General features: G+C 36.1%; 1 protein-coding gene across 1 annotated transcript; it reads right to left on the bottom strand.

Moving 5' to 3' along the window:
- Nucleotides 1–174: 174 nt before the first annotated feature.
- Nucleotides 175–18,389, bottom strand: LOC123947411 (serine/threonine kinase receptor associated protein). Its single transcript, XM_046013601.1, has 10 exons — nucleotides 17,968–18,389; nucleotides 17,119–17,254; nucleotides 10,815–10,896; nucleotides 10,168–10,240; nucleotides 7,687–7,783; nucleotides 6,884–7,021; nucleotides 5,103–5,239; nucleotides 2,835–2,984; nucleotides 2,034–2,099; nucleotides 175–1,291 (listed from the first exon to the last, which is right to left on the bottom strand). Exons 1-10 carry the CDS (start codon nucleotides 18,077–18,079, stop codon nucleotides 1,230–1,232), a joined length of 1,053 nt encoding a protein of 350 aa, XP_045869557.1. The 5' UTR covers nucleotides 18,080–18,389; the 3' UTR covers nucleotides 175–1,229.
- Between the last annotated feature and the right edge of the window lie 1,420 nt (nucleotides 18,390–19,809).

Genomic DNA, 19,809 nt, shown 5'->3' with positions numbered 1-19,809 from the left:
AGGAAACTTTTCTTAGAAGAAAGAACCAAGCAAACAATAAGTTATCAAGGGTCATTCACAGATGAATAAGGAGACAAAAGGAAATTTGACAGAGATGTTATTCATTGGTCTAAAGTATTTCCACTACTAGTTTAATATACTCCTCATGTGTTAAAAAACAAGTACAAGTCTAAACCCAGTTGACCCACTTTATTAGAAGGTTGGTAAAAAGGTTTTTTGAATGCCATCTGCACTTGAAAGATAAAGTAAAATAAACATTGCAGATCTACAATTATCCCAGTTTTATAAAATATTTTCTAACTGCATACAGACATACAGATACACAAAAGTGCCATTAATGCTCACTGAATTTTAACAGACTTGGGGGATTGTGTGATTTTAAGTGATTTTCCTGCTTTCGGCCAATTCTGACTCACCTTTTTTTCTTATAACTAGACATGTGTCACTTAAATAAGTCATTACTCTGAAAAATTTTTTAAGAAGCAGGTCAAGCATTTCTGTCCAATGTTGGAGGAAGGTTAAGTGCAAACCCAGTGAAAAACATGGAAATTTCAAAAATCCAGTACAAGTAACTGAATTTCAAAATTAGGAAACAATATGTTTACTAAAGATCGTTTAACCATATTGTCTTTTGATATAGTTATAATGAAAAAAAACTTTTCTGGCAATTTCCATTTATAAACTCAAGTCTGCATTTTTCCCAGGAAACAAACATTGTTTTGTTTTAGAGGCATTTTATTTAGACAACTAAAACAATTAGATGTTCAGAAGCAGTGTACAATGAAAGAGAAATCAAACCAATTACTTTATCAAGTATTCCCTCTTCTTTACAATTAAAGCAAAAAAAAAAAAAAAAGGCTTTCTGCTTTAAGGGAAAAGTCAGAAAAATAGGCCAATATATTTTTCTTCTCCATAATAACATAAACAGCTACAAGAACTCTAACTGTAATAAGAGAAATTGGATGTTGGCTCGCACATATTCATTAAAAAGACAACAGGCCATCATCATACCACAAGAGCCTCATTCTACCTGCCTTCATCTGATACTCTTGCCTTTTCACGTCCAGGTAACACCAAGTTAGTTCCAGCACTGGAGCTAATTCATATTCCCCATTATTTACTGCTCATGTTTGCCTTAAGCAGAGAGTAACTCTGGGAGGCTGATGCTTTTCTCTGCTTGTTTGTTTTAGTCCATAACTTGTACATTATCTGTGGCACATGCCCAATGCTCAGGCCTTCACTTCAGGAGTTGAACTATAGATGGAATCTGAATTCTCTGAAGCAATTTCTTCTGTAATGAAAAAATAACAACCACCACCACATTAGTCAACTTAATAAAGAAAATTTCTGTGTAAATTTGTGTTAACCACATTTCTGTGTAATGAAGGAATTAAAAGATTTTTTTCAGTGTGCTGGTGAAGAGCGGCAAGAGAGAACAAGGGCACATACCATTCATGACTAGACTCATGCCACTGAAAATGCAATGGAAAATAGTTCATCTATTTCACCCCTCGAACTCTTTTACACCATAACTTCCCAGGGCCCCCTCTTCTGGGCTAAGCTTTCAGTGATTCCAACTATCTAATAAGCACTGAATTGAAGTCATATCTTGAAAGATTTGGCCCCCTCCTTTATTTATTCAAGTTTCAAACAATATTATAGGATTGATGCATCTTACAATCTGTAATTCTAGATCTGGGAAACAGTATTTGGTACACAGTAAGTGCTTAATGAATGTTAAATAACAAATATAACTGTAACAATTTGCTTTTTTATTTTAGCAACTGCCTCCTTAAGTTAGACTCCAAGTAATAGAACAGTAACCACCTCAGATCCACACTACATCTTGACCACTACTATGCAGTGGATACTTATTTCATAAACATGTATATAAGAATATACATATATAAGCTTCCCATTGTTTAAGCATGTTCATATTTAATAAATTTCCTTTGTCAACAAGTAAAACTCACCTAACACTTCAATTTTTAAACCCTCCAGGACTCTACAAAAGTTAATTCATTAGTATTTACCTAGCTCCTCTTCTGTTGTCTCTGGAAAACTGATCTTTGGCTTTGCCAGCTCACCACTATCTTCTTCTATGAAATGAAAAGCAACCATGATTATGTCAATTACGATATTATCAATAACTTCCAGTATTTAATTAGTAAGAAGAGTACACCAACACTATTCTAAGCAAGGAGCTACCAAACCTAATAGGAATCTCCTCTTTTTTAATAACTGTGATTCTAAATGAGTATCTCTTCCCTCAAAGTTCACTTTTAAGTTCATACCAAACTACTTTGGGATCAATAACTAAGTATTTTTATTAAAAACATGTCCACCTTATTAGTAAGAATCAGTGAGTAATACCAGAGATTAAATACATTTACTAAGAAATTCTTTATACTGTCCTCCAGCAAATTTTGAAATAGGTCCACATCATTCATCAAATGATCTAGTATAAAAAATTCAGGAATAGAAAATACACATACACACAAAGAACAGAAAACACAACAAAAAAAATTTAACCAAACAAAGTAACACAGTAGCCAATTTATAATTACGGGGTTCTATGTTTAAACCGTTATTACATAATCTAAATTAAAATCTATACAGGACAGAAACATAGAAATAAAATTAATGATGAAAAATGACATAAAATCATGAAGGTTAACTTGATACTTCGTCATCTTTTTTTTTTTTTTTTTTTTTTAAGTAAACTCTGCCAGCATTAGGCTTGAACTCCCACCCTGAGATCAAAAGTCACATGCTCCATCAACTAAACCAGCCAGGCCCCCCCCAACTTGATAACTTTGAATACAAATTCTTACCAGGAAGTACACATTTCCAAAGGCCGTATGTTTTTCCTACCACAGTTTGCCATAGTCTCAATGTTCCATCTTCAGAACCACTGGCATAGAGTTCTCCATCAGGACTAAATCTCACACAGTGAATAGGACCAAAGTGTCCTTTGTAGGATTCTGAAAAAGAGAAGGGCTATTATATAATTTAATACTTAACATAAATGTTAAGTATTGATTGATACACTAAGGAAAATATTGTCTGTATTCTTCGGAAAATGTGAAATTCTTAAGTGCAAACTCAAAGAACTGAACTTCATTAAAAATAAAGTGATTCTTATCACAAGGTGGTACATAACATTTCTCTGTAAAATTACCCTCTTCCAATTCCAGCACATATTACGGTGTCATACTGTCCCTCTTTAAAAAAAAAAAAAAAAAGAGGCTTCATGTCCCAAAAAGGGTGAAGGAAGGGAATAAATTCTACAGAAAGCAGATCTAAAGTCTGTCAGTTCAATCCCAATTTCCACATCCTAAAATCAAGGCCTATTTACCAGGGAACCAATTCTTATTATGACCACAGAGAGCCACCAGATGGAGCTCTTTTACACACTCTGCCTCTTAATTTCCTACCAGACTATCTAGAGTCTACTAGTCATTCTGTCACACAGAACATGAAGATACAAGATCAATGCCTTAAATATTTTATTCTGGGGAATCAAATGAGAAAATGTACATATCAGTCATAGTGTTCTGTTTAAGTCATATCTTTATTTATAAACTTTCCTCTTCTATTTTCTAATACCTCATCACCTTTGTAGTTTTCCAAGTATTTACTATTTACTAGACCAATGCTTGCTTCTATTCTGTTTTCAGGCCCATTCAACTCAAGGACCCTCATCTTTCCAAACCTCTGTCCAACCAGTGCACATCAAGAGAGTGTTATCATGAGAGTACAAATTTTCATGAGAGTACAAAGAATGAGAGGTTTGGTATAGTGTTCACTGTGACCATAGAGCTCAAGCAAATAATTTACTTCTTTTTCAAAAAGGATAAAAAAATGGCCAAAACATTCTGAAACTTTGAAAACTGACATTAAATAAAAATAATAAAACAGATCTCTCATTTAAAAGTCACATATTCGGAGCGCCTGGGTGGCTCAGTGGGTTAAAGCCTCTGCCTTTCGCTCAGGTCATGATCCCAGGGTCCTGGGATCGAGCCCCGCATCGGGCTCTCTGCTTGGCAGGGAGCCTGCTTCCTCCTCTCTCTCTCTCTCTCTCTCTGCCCGCCTCTCTCCCTACTTGTGATCTCTATCTGTCAAATAAATAAATAAAAGCTTTAAATAAATAAATAAATAAAAGTCACATATTCAAACAACAAAGGATGAACCATAAGCAATTATAATAGATTCTATATGGTCCATTCACCAAACTTCCACTTCTCCAACCCAAATGCATTAGTTTCCCAAAGAAACAAAACATAAGGTTGCCTTTTGTTTTTTTGTATGTAATTCTAACAAGCTAAATTTCATTGGGTGGTAAAGCAGGACAGCTAGACAAAGCAGCAGCTTACAAAAAAAGAAATTATAAAAACTAAATATACTAGTTCAAAAGCAAATTTTGTGAAGGGTAAAAGTAGATACCAAGAACCATGATTATGACATACCGAGTCAATCAGAAAAATGTAAAATTAGGATGTACATTCACTTCAAATTCATCTTACATGTACTTCCCCTCCCTTTATGAAGGACTATTATGAAAGTGGAAACAAAAGTCAGATTCCAAAAAAACCCAAACAAAAATCCTCTCCAATTCAGATGCCTAAGGTGCCCCTGTAATATACCATAGCTGTTACATACATACCACTGTTACATACATGTCCACACTATTCTCTACAGAACTTAGAGATTCTTATATTGGCAAAAGGGGGAGCCAGGTAGATGGGCTACATACCAGCACTACATTTCAGAAAGAACAAATACCCTTATAGCTGTTTAACAAGATTTTGATGTAAGAATGCCTCCTCCTACCACCAATAAATATACTGCATCATTGTACAGACTATCAGAATACAATGAACTTACATTAAAAGGACAAGGGTCTGGCATTGAGGGTCTGGCATACTTTGTTTACAGCTCTATAAATACTTCTACCGAAAGTGGAAAAAAATCCTCTCCTTTTTTCACTTAGAAATAGCAAGCTTTAGTTAGCTGAAAAATTTGCTAGGTGTTAATTACTGAAACCCAGCATTTGATAAATGTAACCCGTATCATTTTAAAGAAGGAAAAGGAGAACTCACCTAATTCTTCTCCACTATTATAATCATACTTATAAAGTTTAAAGTCTTCACCACCTGCAACAAGAAATTCTTTCTCAGGGTGAAGAGATGCAGAATTGATGGTTGCAGGAGCTTCAAAGGACTTAATTGGGTCCAAACTGGAAAATAATTTAAATAATATTTATAAATTTTGAATACTACATAAATACCAGAAAATAATCAGTTACTTTTAAACTCTTCCTAATTTCTGAAACCCAAGAAATAATTGTATCTTCATCTAGTCAAACATAAATAGTGATGTTTGAAAAGCAAAAACAGAGGGACGCCTGGGTGGCTCAGTTGGTTAATCCACTGCCTTCGGCTCAGGTCATGATCCCACCGTCCTGGGATCCCTGGGATCGCTTCCCCCATCGGGCTCCTTGCTCAGCAGGGAGCCTGCTTCTCTCTCTGCCTCTGCCTGCCACTCTGACTGCTTGTGTGCTCTCTCTCTGATAAATAAATACATACATAAATAAAATCTTTTTTTTAAAAAAAAAAAAGCAAAAACAGAGACCAAAACAAAACAAAAAAACCTCTAAATAATATTAGCAAATAAAGTCCAGAAGGATACTATGCCCAAGTGGAGTTCATTTCAGGAATACAAAGACACTTTGTGCAGTGAGTGCTTTCCTGGAAATGACGATGCTGGCTAATTAACAACAGTTTGGCTAATACATTCAGATTTTTGCATTTTAAGAAATTTAATTCTGTATTGTTTGATTTTTCCATGACAACCACACATTATCTTTCAGAACAGAAAATGTTTTATAGTAAGTAACATAATGGATTATTTATACATAATTCTCAATTGCTAAGAATTTATAAGCTTCTACAACAAAATCATCAATACCACAAAAATATAAAACTGCTAAAGATGGTTGTTTTTACAATTGAACTTTCGAAAGAATAACCAAATCTGAAACTATAGCTATATAATAAAAATCAATGCATACAAACAGCTTCACATGAACATCAATGAGTTTGGACATCAGCTCTTTTCAGAGAATTTGATACATAATTTAGTAAAACCGATAATGCAATATGCCAAGCAAAAATATTTTCAAACAACTTTTATAGCTAAGGATAGTTTAAAAAAAAAAAATCAAAGTTACACTCAAAGTCCCTAGTAACTGAAAAAAAAAAATACCCACACAAATACACACATATAATGTTACACATGTGCAACAAAGAAAAAAAGACTAAAGGAAAACACAACTACCATTAACATTCTGGCATCTATAGTTGAAGAACAGTGGGTAAATTTTTTTGAATTATCTTTTCCCAATTTTCAACAAAGGCATTTAACTATATTTGTAGTCACAAACCAAATTAAACCTGCTTTTAAAAAACATCATTAGGTCTACACAAACTTCGGAATAGAAGAAAAAGTCACTATTTCTCTGAAATTGTAAAGGGAAAATTAAGAAGAGAATCAAGATCACTGTGGCTTTATAAAGTGATGAACATTAATTATAACACCAGTCTAGGGATTCTTTTAAGAAAAATATAATTTAAAAAAAGAAAATTTTAAAGTTACTAAATTTACTATTAACATCCCCTAAATATTGGAAATTAACTGGATTAATTTCTCAGTATATCAAATTCTTAAAATATACATTATTAATGGTATGGAACCATTTCCCCCATATTATACAGTATAGGCCAAGATTTGCCTTGTTAAAGAGTTAAATACCTTTCACGTGTGCCTTCCTATTTTTAAGTTACCAAAAAAACAAACAAAAAAAGGTATTTCTTGGACATACCTTACTGCACTATGAAAAGCAATAGATCGTCCATAAGTTATTACCAAGATTTCTCCCTCAGGAATATATTCCATACTGCTAACAGACATATTAAAATTTAGAGATTTCACTTCTGTCATGGTAGCATGATCCCAAAGGCTGCAAAAAAGGAAGAGGAAAATGTGGTGGTATTTACTCATTCAAGAAAAAAAGCTTAATTCCTAATTATATCTATAGATTAAACAATGAAGAATAATCACAGTTGTAGTAAAATCTCCTCTATTCCAACTCATGTGCTGTAGATGACACAGAAAAATTTGCGGTTCTATACAATATTAAATTACTTGGTATCTTAGTGGTGAAGTTAACTTTAATACTTAAATATACCTTCCTTAAAAAAACTATGCTATAAGACATTAAGTCCTAATCTTACCAATTTTAGCATCACTCTAAGTAACAGTTCTTAACACTCTGTGAATCTGATGATGGCTATATATATGCCCACGGGAAAAAATATCAGGTGTCAGCACACAGAATTGTGTATACAATTTCGAGAATTTCGTGGACCTCTCTGTAGCCAGCTTGTTCACTGAGTCAGGTTAAGAGCACAGGCTTATCAAGATGTAATTTTAATTGTCTTGTGGATTCTGCTCCAGGTTTTCAACAGTAAATGGTCAGCATCTGAAAAATGCAACCTAACTGCAGCTTAAGTTTCTAGATTTAGAGATAATTCTTCCTACACACAGTTATGAGAAATATTTAAAATATAAGCACTAAGGTCAAATATTTTTCAACTTTAAAATTACTAAAGAAAAATTACTTACCGGACAGTTTTATCATCAGCTGAAAGAATCTGTTTATCCTCGCTGCACCACAAAGCTTTCTTAATACCAGAGGTGTGACCACTGATTTCCTTAGGTTCTTAAAATGAAACAATTTAAAATACATTTTGTTAATATTTGTTTTTTTTTTAAACCGAGCAATACTGGAACAACTAAATATGTAAAAAGAAAAGCACACTTTAAACTGTAACTTTTCAAAGCTCAACACAATAAAAACCTACTGTTTCCAAAGAATACAGTAAGTTTTTCTACACTGGAACAAAAATTTATCTGCATGACAAAGAACCCAAGAACAATGCTGCTATATGTATCTGGGAGTAAATACATCACTCCCTCCAGGCTCTGTTTCTGCTTTCAAAAGCATTATGGTAGCACAATGAAATAAAAGAAGCTAATCCAACATTATCACTAACACTGGGACCCTTGTCCAAGCCACTGTTGGTAGAAACAGGAAAAAAGAGGGAAGTAGAGGCTGAGAGGAGAAAACAAGAATAAAATGCAATGCAGTAATTCCCAAAAATACTTCTACATTGACAGCAAAGAATTAAAACAAACAAACAAAACAGGAACTTGTCTCTGTTGGAGACTTTCCCTTCAAAGGATTAAAAAAAAAAAAAAAAAAAATGACCCACCATTCTGTGTTATCTTTGGGCAAAAGCAGATGCTGGAGGCAAAGCCCATTCAATAACTACATTGATTTTGGGCAAGTTACTAAATCTGCTGAAGCAAAGGTTACTTAACCCTTCCATTACTTCATCTGTAAAATGGGATGACAACAATTACTACACCTCATAGTCTGAGTATGAGGATCAAATGAGAATACACATTGAAGGGTTCTAACCTGGAGTCTGACATACAGTAAAAGCAGTTAATGGCTATTATTTCCATTGCCAGCACAGTGGAAGAGCCACTTTTAGAAAGTAGCTGAGAAAGGCAAAAAATGAAAAATGTCTGCCCAAGGCCTGAACTGCCTTGCTGAGTCAGAAAGACACACTGATTGATGTCTAAGGACTCTGTTATGTTCTGGCATAAAAAGTTATCAAAGAGAATGAAGAGAAATAGCTCCAGGTGCCAATGAAGAATCATCTATAAATGTAGTCTGTTTGCTCATCTCAGAAATGCTTTTAGGAAAGAGCCTATCTTGAGAATAACTGCTTAATATCCAATTTTAGTATATGTGCTGCCGAAGCGAGCACAAGAATAACTGCTTAATATCCAATATAGCTTTAACATTCCTACAAACTTCTGAAGTTCAGATTCATGAATAAATAATACCCACGATACAAAATGTAAGAACACAAAATAAAAAAGACAAAATCCTGCTCATCATAATCTGGTAGCTTCTGAAATATGTATTATATGTTATGTGGCTAGAAAAGCATTTAAGATATCACAAAAGAGATGAATATCTGGACCAGGAAAGAAAAGGCATCTTTTCCAACTTCTGTGCAATAAGAGAATTCATAAAGGAAATAAATTTCACCACCAAAAACTTACTAACAAAATTTAAAAGCAAACAACAAATTAGAATATAATAAAGAATCTTAAAACCAGAAGATGATGATGAACATCACAACAGATAAATTGGCAAAGGGCATAAACAGACTATTACTCACAAAGAACACACTAAAACAGTAATCAACAGTGTTTTAATCTCATGAATAATTTTTTTTCAAGTTCACATTAACAACACAGAATCATTTTTCTCCAATTAAATTGGAAAAGACAAAGTTAGTTACCAGTGTTTGCCAGAACAGGTTAGGTACAGATATTTATTTTTATACTTTGGTATTACACTTTGGTAATACCTACCAATGTCTTCCAAGTACACCTCCTTTTTGTCCCAAGAATTCTATTTCTATGTAGTTATTCTATAGAAATAATCATGGAAATATCTGCAACTATAAGGATGTTAAGCATAACACCACTTATATTTAAAATTTGTAAACAGCCCAAGCAGGCTACAGTAAGAGACTGGTTAATTCACTTGACAAAATATTTAAAGACATGAAAAAACTGTAATTTTAAAAACTCTTCTGATTAGCTAATATATTCATATGGTTCAAAAATCTGAACAAAATATGCACACACTAAAATTCTCACCCTTCTCACCTTCTACAGACAACCATTCCTTCTTACCAAAAAGTAGTAACAGTGTCATGCACCTTTTTCAACTTAAATGATAAAAACTTAGCAAGATAAATTTTGCATTTTTAAGAAAATGATACAGGCACAATGTAGTAACATTAGAAAAAGATAACTGCACAGAAAAAAAGACTGGAAGACTATGAACCAAAAATTAAAAGATATTAACAGTGATTAATAATGGATGATAAACTGTTTTCATTTTTCTTTGTGACTATCTTCAATTTCAAATTTGAGTACTGAACATGATTCCTTTAATCAAGAAAACCTATTTAAATTAAAAGAAAATATAATATAACACATATAAATTACACTTACCTGCTTCAGGCTTGTTCAAATCATATATGCGTAACAGTTTATCCTGTCCCCCGGTTAACAAGTAATTACTATCCTGAAAACACACACAAGCCAACTGTTAACAAAGTAAGCCATTTTAATAGCTATTCTCTCTTTGAAACTTCAACACCAACTAAAATCCAAATAAAGTTTGCAGACATCACAAAGAGACGCAATATTGCCAATTACTTCTGAGAGAATACTAGAGAACATTTATCTTTCTTATAACTGCCAAACCTTTTAAGCTTTACGGTTTGAATGTATTACCCACCTACCACAAGAATTCTCTCCATCTGCCCTGCTCCTGCCCTGATCCCCTTCCTTCTAAGTAACACATCTGTGATGATCTCAAATATATCCTCTCTCTTCTTAAAGTAGTAAGGAAACATTATTTGCACATTTTAGATGTTTGCTGCTACTTATGGAGAAGTGATCCAAGAGTTCCATGGTATCTTAGGAGTAACCAAATAAATTAATTTGTACAGCTTAATCTGCAATTAAATCATATACAAGTCACCATACACTTTCTATCCCCCACCAAATATACAAACCAATCAAATACACAACCATTATTACGTCCTATAATAACAGCAATTTAACTCCCTAAAATAAATTCTATTTTCTGATACCTGTGTAAAATCCACAGTCTTGACAATGTGTTTATGAGCCAGGGTCATCAATTCATCTCCTGAGACCGCATCCCACACTTTGCTGAAAGTAAAATGTAAAATTAAAAGATAAATATAATGGCAATATTGATAACCAAATAAAGTTAGGTATGAGAAATGTTATGCAAATGAATTGTAAGTCTCCCATTATCTCTAACATCCCTCATTGCTAAGATACATTTGATTAAATATTTCAATGATTCTAAAGGAAATTTACCTGTAGAAGCCATATAACAAATCTTATTTTGACAATGGAAAAGACCTACAAATTTAAGTAAATGAGAACCATGAACCAGCCCCTCCTTACTTTTAGCCTACAGCCATAATATCCTTTTAGCAAGACTGTAAAACATTTTTTTAAAGATTTCTATTTATTTATTAGGCAAAGAGAGAGATCACAAGTAGACACAGGGGCAGGCAGAGAGAGAGGATGAAAGCAGGCTCTCTGCTGAGCAGAGAGCCCGAAGACGAGCTGATCCCAGGATCCCAGGATCATGACCTGAGCCAAGGGCAGAGGCTTAACTGACTGAGCCACTCAGGCGCCCCAAGACTGTAAAACATTTTAATCAATTTTAAATTTCATCTTTCCAATTTGTTTCTCTATTCTCTATTCTCATATACATGCAAAACAAAAGAAAAAAATGAGAAACAAAAAATCCTAAAAAGAATTTATAGGAGAATGAAGGCCCTGATACAGGTTACATAAAATTTTAAGTCAAGGCAGTAAAGAAAAAAATATTCTCCCCATCTCTTCCTCAAAGTTGACTCTTAAAATTCTCAAATTCTAATCCAATTAACTTACCCCCAAAATATCAGCTTTTGATTCTATAATACTAACACGGGATTTTTAACCTTTCAACTGTTTTTCTGACCCCCTCAACCCCAAATCTATGTGTGTCTATACACATACATATGTATGCATTACATCAGGGGATAATGATTAAATAATACATTAGAAAAATACTGTAAGGGGTTCTCCCAATAAAAAAGACTAAAGAAGGAAAAAAAAGTTCATTTTATAACAGAAGAGGTCACTGAAAAATAAACAAGAAAACTTCACTTACTGGGAAAAGAACTGTTAAGAGTGAACAAGCTATACGCCATGAATATTTTCATTTTAATATAATTGGCATTTATTTTTTAAAATAAAAGGAATAATAAACAGGGGTGGGGGAGCACACGATCAAAGTAGTATCATCCAGGAGGGCCCAACAGATCTATAGCCTTTTCCCTCCTATTTAGAAGCACTACTAAAACTGAAGATAACATTCTCTGACACAGCATGCTCCAATCGCTTGTACTAACTTTGACATATATTATTCACACTTAAACACTTAAGAGTCCTAAAAAGGGCTTACAGCCCCAAAAATATTCTGGAATAACCTAAATGTTTTCAATCTCCAGGCATGAAACTGCTACTACCTAACTGGCTGCAGGGCTCAAATCAGGACAGTGAGGCATCATTAACAGTATCCTTTCCTTAGGTAACCCCGCAGCATTTATCTTCTGCACAACTCATGAAGTATTTGTCACCTCCCTAAACTACTGACCCATCTTATATCCGGTTTCATGCATGTAATGATTAATGCTATCTGTTCAATAGTTTTCATATTCTGAGAACAGACTTATCTCAAGTCTCAAAAGAGGGGCTGCTTCTGGGTGAAAAACATTGCCTAGCTATTGTAACATGTTGACTAAGTCATCAAAAACACCACCTTCAATTTATCGACAACCTTATTCAGAGAAAAATGGATCTTTCTATTGTCTTTTAAAAGAAAGAAAAGTGATCATACACTTTGGTTACCTATAGACTTCAGGGCCCAACTCCAGATCTATTTAATTATCCTCTGGAAGAGCACAATAATCTCTAATTTTGGCACTCCCTCTAGATGATTTTAATGAGATGAAAGTGGAGATGCTAAGAATAAGATCATGGGAAATAAAGCTTATATTAGCTTCATGAATTTAAAGATAATAAGAGCAGGGAGTTTCATACAATAGTGTACTACTCATCACCTGACTCAACTGCCTGAATTTACCTCAAGACAGCATTCCCAACTGACCCACAGACCAGCTCTGAATGTATTTGCTCCACAAGAGCAAAATTCACTTCTTCATAAACATAACATTCATGAATTTTCTGGGAAACATAAGAATGGGGGAGGGGAAAGAACTTCCTAAAAATTATTTATACCAACTATAATTAATCAGGTAAGTTGAGGAAGTTATTCTTTAGCTGGTTCAAGGTCCGTAAGAGCAAGCTCTATACAAATCATTTTAAGAGAATATACATAACACTCCCACTCCTAAAAGAGAGACACTGGACAAGTGAGAAGTAAGACTCCGCTACTATTTACTGAGCAGCTACTATGCAAAGATGCTATGGTAGACTCCAAGGACCTAAGTGGAGAAAGAACTCTCAAATCCTCTCAATAACCATGTGGTCTTACACCCATTTTAAGATACCAAAGCTGAAGTTTTAAGAAGCAACCCATGACCAAACTAGAAACACAAAGCATAGCTAGCACATCAACTCAGGCCTAACCAAAGTGAATGCTTACATACATCTTTTCACCATGATAAAGCAGGAAATGGGGGGTACAGGGGGGGAGGTGGAGACCAAAAGCATTTCCTCTTAATATTTAAATCTACTCAACCTTCCTTGCACAAAATGAGAACGTTTCATGGCCTTAGCCACAGAAGTTCCAAAATAACAACTACAAATTTGGTCTAGTGGGAATGATAGCTATCATCCTTACCTTACACACATAACACTTACATACTCATTAGATTTTAGGCAATGTTCTAAATATTAGAAATATTTTAATTCATTTAATATTCACAACTGACATAAAAGTACTATTTCTTTTTTTTTGATAAGTATTATTTATATTATTATTTTTACAGATGATGACACTGAGAAAGAGGTTAGATGAATTCCCAAGGTCATAGGATTCGAGTACAGAATCAGGATACAGGGCTCACTTATTAACGTAGACACTGAGACTTGAAATGTTAAGTATAAAAACAACACTGAATACCTACCCAGAGTCATGTCCTGGAATGTGGGACTTGGGTTATTAATGTTCTGTAAGTGACCTAAATAAAGATAACTGTTCCTCTGGCAGTAAGATACAACCCTGACTACTCTTTCCAAGACTCAATATATTAAGTATTTAAAGAGCCATATTTTGGGGCGTCTGGGTGGCTCAGTGGGTTAAGCCTCTGCCTTCAGCTCAGATCATGATCTCGGGGTCCTGGGATTGAGCCCCACATCAGGCTCTCTGCTCGGCAGGGAGCCGGCTTTCCCCCTCTCTCTTTGCCTGCCTCTCTGCCTACTTGTGATCTCTCTGTCAAATAAATAAAAAAAAAATAAAAAATAAAAAATAAAGTGCCATATTTTTCCACGCCTTTTTCACTCTCCATTTCAGAGGCCATTATCACATGCAGTAATTTCTGTCTACTTCTTTATCTTCCCAAGGACTGGTATTATCACTTGATCAAACGTACAAACCAAAAGTCTTCACAGATTTTACAGACATAGGCATCTTTCCCAACATGCGTTTGCACAAGTCTCTTAAAAATCAGGGCAAGACCATGAGGCAGGAGGTGACAGAGCATTCTGCTCAAGTAATTAACATTGACAGGACCCAGAATTAAGGTTAACAAAAATGTATCCTTTCAGAATTGCAATTCAAAGCTTGTCTTTTTTTAATGCTGTTTATAGTGTCTAACATCTTGTTACATTTAAAACCTAAGTATATTTAATTTTAAATACTACTTTATTAACTACTAACTTATCACAGCAGACTGGGACCTAGTTTCAATAATGATCAATTCATTTTTAAAACCTACCTACCAAATAAATAAGTAAGTAAGTAAGTAAATAAATAAATAAAATCAACCTACCAAACCTCTGAAATCTAGAGTTGAAAATCCCGATTTCTACCTTTGTTAGAGAATCAATGACATTCATTCCCAATGATAATGTTCCTACTAGACTGAGCAAAAAATAAACTTTGGAGGAGATGAAGGGGGGGAAAAAAGCTAAACTCATGGGTATCAGATGCAAGTGTTCCAGAAGCAAAATTAAGATCGATCATTCACCCATTTTTTGCCCTGTAGTTTAGAAAACTTCCTCTAGTTATTTACTCAACAAACATAAGGTATTAAATAAGCCAGAGAATATAAAAAATAGAACCTGATCTCAAAAAGAAGGACACATAAATTATTATAAAAGTGCTAGAAGTTTGAACACAAGTAAAGTGAGCACAATATGCCTTCCATCTGAGAATCACTTTTGCCAAATTAACAAAGGAGAACACCACATTACAAGTAGCATGCGGACATCTAAAGCAATATTCGACCTGAAGCCACTGTCATTAAAGGATTTATATAAATTCAAGCAGCTTCTTATTTCATCAGTATTACATACAATCACGACAAGGCACAGGACAAAGCCTTACAGTGACTATGCATGAAGACATACTAAGAAATCCATTCACTGAAGGCACAGAAAAAAGTTCAGGCTGCTTACACTTAAAAACTTTTCTTACAGATCTCTTATCATCTCAAATTTAATCCCAGGCGAGCATTACATCTCCCTCTCCTTATTTAAAAAATTTTAACTTATTTTTAAAATTTTATATACAGTAAAATTCATTTTGTGCTACAGAAATCTACATGTTTCAACAAATGCATAGAGCCACATATCCATCATCACAATCAATCTGCCTTCATTTTTTTAATAAACTTCGTATATTTGATTTGCTTAAAACAAAGAAGCAACACATTTACAATTGCTCCTAGTCTGGAATTCTGTGAAAGAAAAGAAAGAAAAACAAGACTACATTTACTTTCCAGACTCTAGTCTAACAAGGTTTACTATCATATACAACAGCTCTTGACATTGCCTTCACCAGTTTAAACATTTAAGGGTCTATCAAGTCATAAACAGAATTAGGAACTAGAATACCAAGATTATGTAAAATATGAAAATGCCCTGAAGGGGAAAGTGGGTCATCGCAAGTCACTCTAACGTATGCAAAAGCCAAAAACCGAAATAGTTAAGGTGTATTCTGGCAACAGTAAGTTTAGTATAACTAGACTGTAGAGCATTTGGTGTGCAGATTCAGATATACTGATAAACTAGGATGAGGTCAAATTTTAAACTGGCCAACAACTGAAATTTAACCTTTAGGCTAGTGAATCTCCTTTTTTTTTTTTTAAGGTTTTATTTATTTGACACAGAGAGAGAGAGAGCAAGGACGCGCACACAAGCAGGCAGACTGGCAGGTGGAGGGAGAAGGAGAAGCAGGCTCCCCACTGAGCAGGGAGCCTGACGTGGGGCTTGATCCCAGGACCCTGGGATCATGATCTAAGCCAAAGGAAGCTGCTTAACCAACTGAGCCAACCAGCCCCTTAGGTCAGTGATTCTGAGGCTTAACATCAGAACCAACCAAAAGAACTTTAGGAAAGAAAAAATGATGTTGGGGATTCCATCCCCAGGCCAATTAAATCAGAATTTGTCACACACACGCATCTGAGTATTTTCAAACTTCTCAGGTTATATTTGGGTTCACTCGAGGTAATGAACCACTGAAACTGCAGAGGGAGGCCAGGAAGATCATTAGAGAAGTGACATGAAATTTGTTTTTAGGAAGATTTAGGAAATTAATTTTATTCAAGATGAAAAGACAGGAAAGGTACTAGTGGTAGAGACATAAAAAACATCATAGGAGACACTCTGCTGGTAGAATCAACGTAGACATTAAGGGAAAAAAATCAAGAATATTTAAATTTCAACCTTAAAAAAAACTTAGAAAATGAAGAGTAATTGAGTTTAGGAGTTTTAAATATGGGTAAAGCCAGTTAACAAAACCGGAGTGAGAGAGGCCTAAAATCTAGGCCATCAGCACTAGGGCATCACAGAAGAGTGTGATACCACTCAGGAAGCACATGTAGAGCATTTTTAAGCATGACCTCCAAGATTCATTATGTAGACTGCTTGTCAATAATACAGATTCCTCGGTCCCAATCCAGACATACAGATTAAGTCATTTAAGTCTCTGAAAATTAATGACAACCACAGAAGAGGAACAAAAGCAAGAAAGACCAGAGTAGAATTTTAGTGAGGTCAAACATCATGTACTCTATATGGCAGGCATCGGTGCAGAATTTTATGAATAACTAAGGCTGAAGTTCTGAGGACTTCACAACACAATCCGTGGAGATCTTCCAAACTGGCCCATTTGGCTATACTTACGCAGTGAAATCTGCAGCTGCTGTAGCTGCTTTAGTGGCATCCTTATTCAATGTTGCGCCCCAAACAGCACCCTTATGACCCAAAAATGTTCCAATCCAGTCTCCTGTATCTCCCTGGCGGAGCATAGGTTTCCCATCTAAAACACATTTAAAAAGACGTGTGATTTAGAAGTTCAAATCACTTAAAATCTAAGGCTCAAACATAAAGTGATTGTGTTAAATAACAAAGTGTTAAAATGCTTTTGTTGTGTAACTGTTCTCATCCACTGGGGTCACTAAAAAACGACCAGAAATAAATTAACTGAAGAGCTGAGCCAGACATTCTCACTGGAGCATTTGTAATTCGGTGGGAAGAATACTGATCTGCATCAAAATAACCTAGATTTGAGTCTTATTTTGGACAAACTTCTTAACCTGAACCTCGGTTTCCAACTGAAAAAATGGGGTTAATACCAGAAAGGAATGTCCAGCAAAATAAAGGCAATAACGTCTGTAAATAAGGTAAGACATTACTTCGCCTGAACTATTTTCTCCATTCCCCATATCCTTGAAAGATTATTTACAGTATGTGATGGCTGCGGCGTCTAGGCAAGGGTACAGTCCCGCTTCTCCAGACACAGCAATAAAAGTAAAATGAGAGGCTTAAGTTGGGGGCAGTACTTAGCCTCGTCAGACAATCAAAAAAGCCCCCCTTGGCTCCAGCTGCAGAATTCCCTAATACACCGTTTTCCCCAAAAGACCCCTATTGGCCCGGATCTCAAAGACTGAGGTCCCGCTTCCGCACCGGGAGTACCCTACCTTCCGGCCCAGTCCTAGCCTTCAGAAACCCGGATCCAGGGGCCCAGCTCACCTTTGCAAGCGCTGATTAAGAAATAGCCATAGGGTGTGATGCCACTGAAGGCCAAATCAACCACAGGCCGCGTGTGGCCCGAGCAGGTGAGCGGCGTCTGCCTCATTGCCATGGCGGCGGCGAACCGAGCGATCCCGCTGCGGAGCCGAGGGTCGTCTTGTCTTTTCTTTCCTCCGCCGCAGCCTCTGGCTCAAGGCCCCCGCCCTGACACTGGCGGCTGGGGCTGGGCCGAAAAACAGGAAAAAGAGGCCAATCGGGTAGGAGCGAGATCAGGAAAAGGTTGGGGATGGGTCAGGGAGTCTGTGACGGGCGACCGACAGCCGCCAAGGGAGGGAGAGGGAAGGAAGGAGGAAAGTAGGGGAGGGGGAGAACCGGAGAACCGGCGGCCGCGACCCGCACGGTCCACACCGGTACTGGCAGGAAATGACGATCCCAATGACGCCAAGCGTCCGTCGGAAGTGACGATCTAGCGAGGAGGCAAGTTTGCCCGGTCGCAGAACGCATAAGGACAGCAGCGCGCAGGCGCGAAGCCGGCACAAGTTGGGCACGTGACGCTAGCCCCACGCCGGGTACGTCTGCCTGGAGGTATTCTAGACTCTTGGGTGGCCGCCCGTGTGCCCAGCTCTGACCAGCCAGAAATGTTCTTTCTGTCTCCGGGCGGAGTTTGGTGAGTGGGGAGCTGTGACTGCGCGTCTCAGACCCTGGACCTCGCGGCCCCTATGGCTTAGGCGCCAAGCAATCCAACCAGCTGGACGGTGCTTGTTATCTGAACATCTAGACAGAACAAGGGGAGCTGTGCCCAGCGGCGGCCCAAACCAGCAAACATCGTTTGAGAATTTTTTTTTTTTTTTTCAGTTCTTATTAACAACTACAAAGGCAACCTCTCGGGTTGTCTACAAGTTAAGGCCCGTAAGAAAACAGTATTTCCAGGCACTCTATATAAAAATTCCTGTACTGCTCGCGTTTTAGACGTGTTCCGTGACTGTAAATACAGTTAAATTTAAATCACTTTCCCTTTTAAGGACTTCGAAGGACTCTAGAACAATGGTCCCCAAACTTTTTTGATAAAATACTCGCATCAGTAAAATTGAGTCTGCACTCTATTATGTAGATAATAATGTGTATAGTAAGTACACGTACTTTATAATTAGGAAAAAACACACTAGGAGAATCTAAAAATTAAGTATAAATAGAAACTTTGGTATTATCTTCCTGCAGCCAGCCCACGTACAGTATGGGTATTGCTGTTCTGTGTAACAACGGGACCTCTCGGCTGTCTTTTCATACAAAACCTTTGTAAGCAGGAAATGTCCTTTCTGGGGCAAGTTATTTCTTTCCTTTAATGTTAGAATGTAAACCAGAGACAGAGATTTTTGTGATTCCTTCACTACTTTAGCCGTAAGACTGTAATATTTTAGTACATCTAATAAATCAGCACAAATGTTTGAATGTTTCCTTCTCCCTCATCTTTTTTGTAATAAATGTATCATATTTTAAAACTCAAGTCTTGAGTGGGGACTTGAAGTTCTTCCACATTCTTTTTTTCTTAGCATTTTGGTCATCTGTATAGACTTGCCATACGCGTTTTCCATTATCTTTGGTTCTACTTCCTCTGGGCCAACCTCACCCTGTGCTCCTAAAACATACAGAGAGTCCATTCACTCACAAAATTATGAGCTTCTTAATGGCAATGGTTATGGCTTTGGCATCTTTGTACTCTAGTACTGAAGAGTGAATGGCATTTAGTGGAAGCTCAACCAATGTTTGTTTACTGATTGAATAACTGCATTACTGAATAAAATAAGACAAAACAACTAATCAGTAAAATACTATATATCCATT

Source organism: Meles meles, chromosome 7 (genome assembly GCF_922984935.1).
Source record: "Meles meles chromosome 7, mMelMel3.1 paternal haplotype, whole genome shotgun sequence".
Taxonomy (NCBI): Eukaryota; Metazoa; Chordata; class Mammalia; order Carnivora; family Mustelidae; genus Meles; species Meles meles.
The sequence above is the reverse complement of the archived record's forward strand: the minus strand, read 5'-3'. Positions and strand labels throughout refer to the sequence as shown.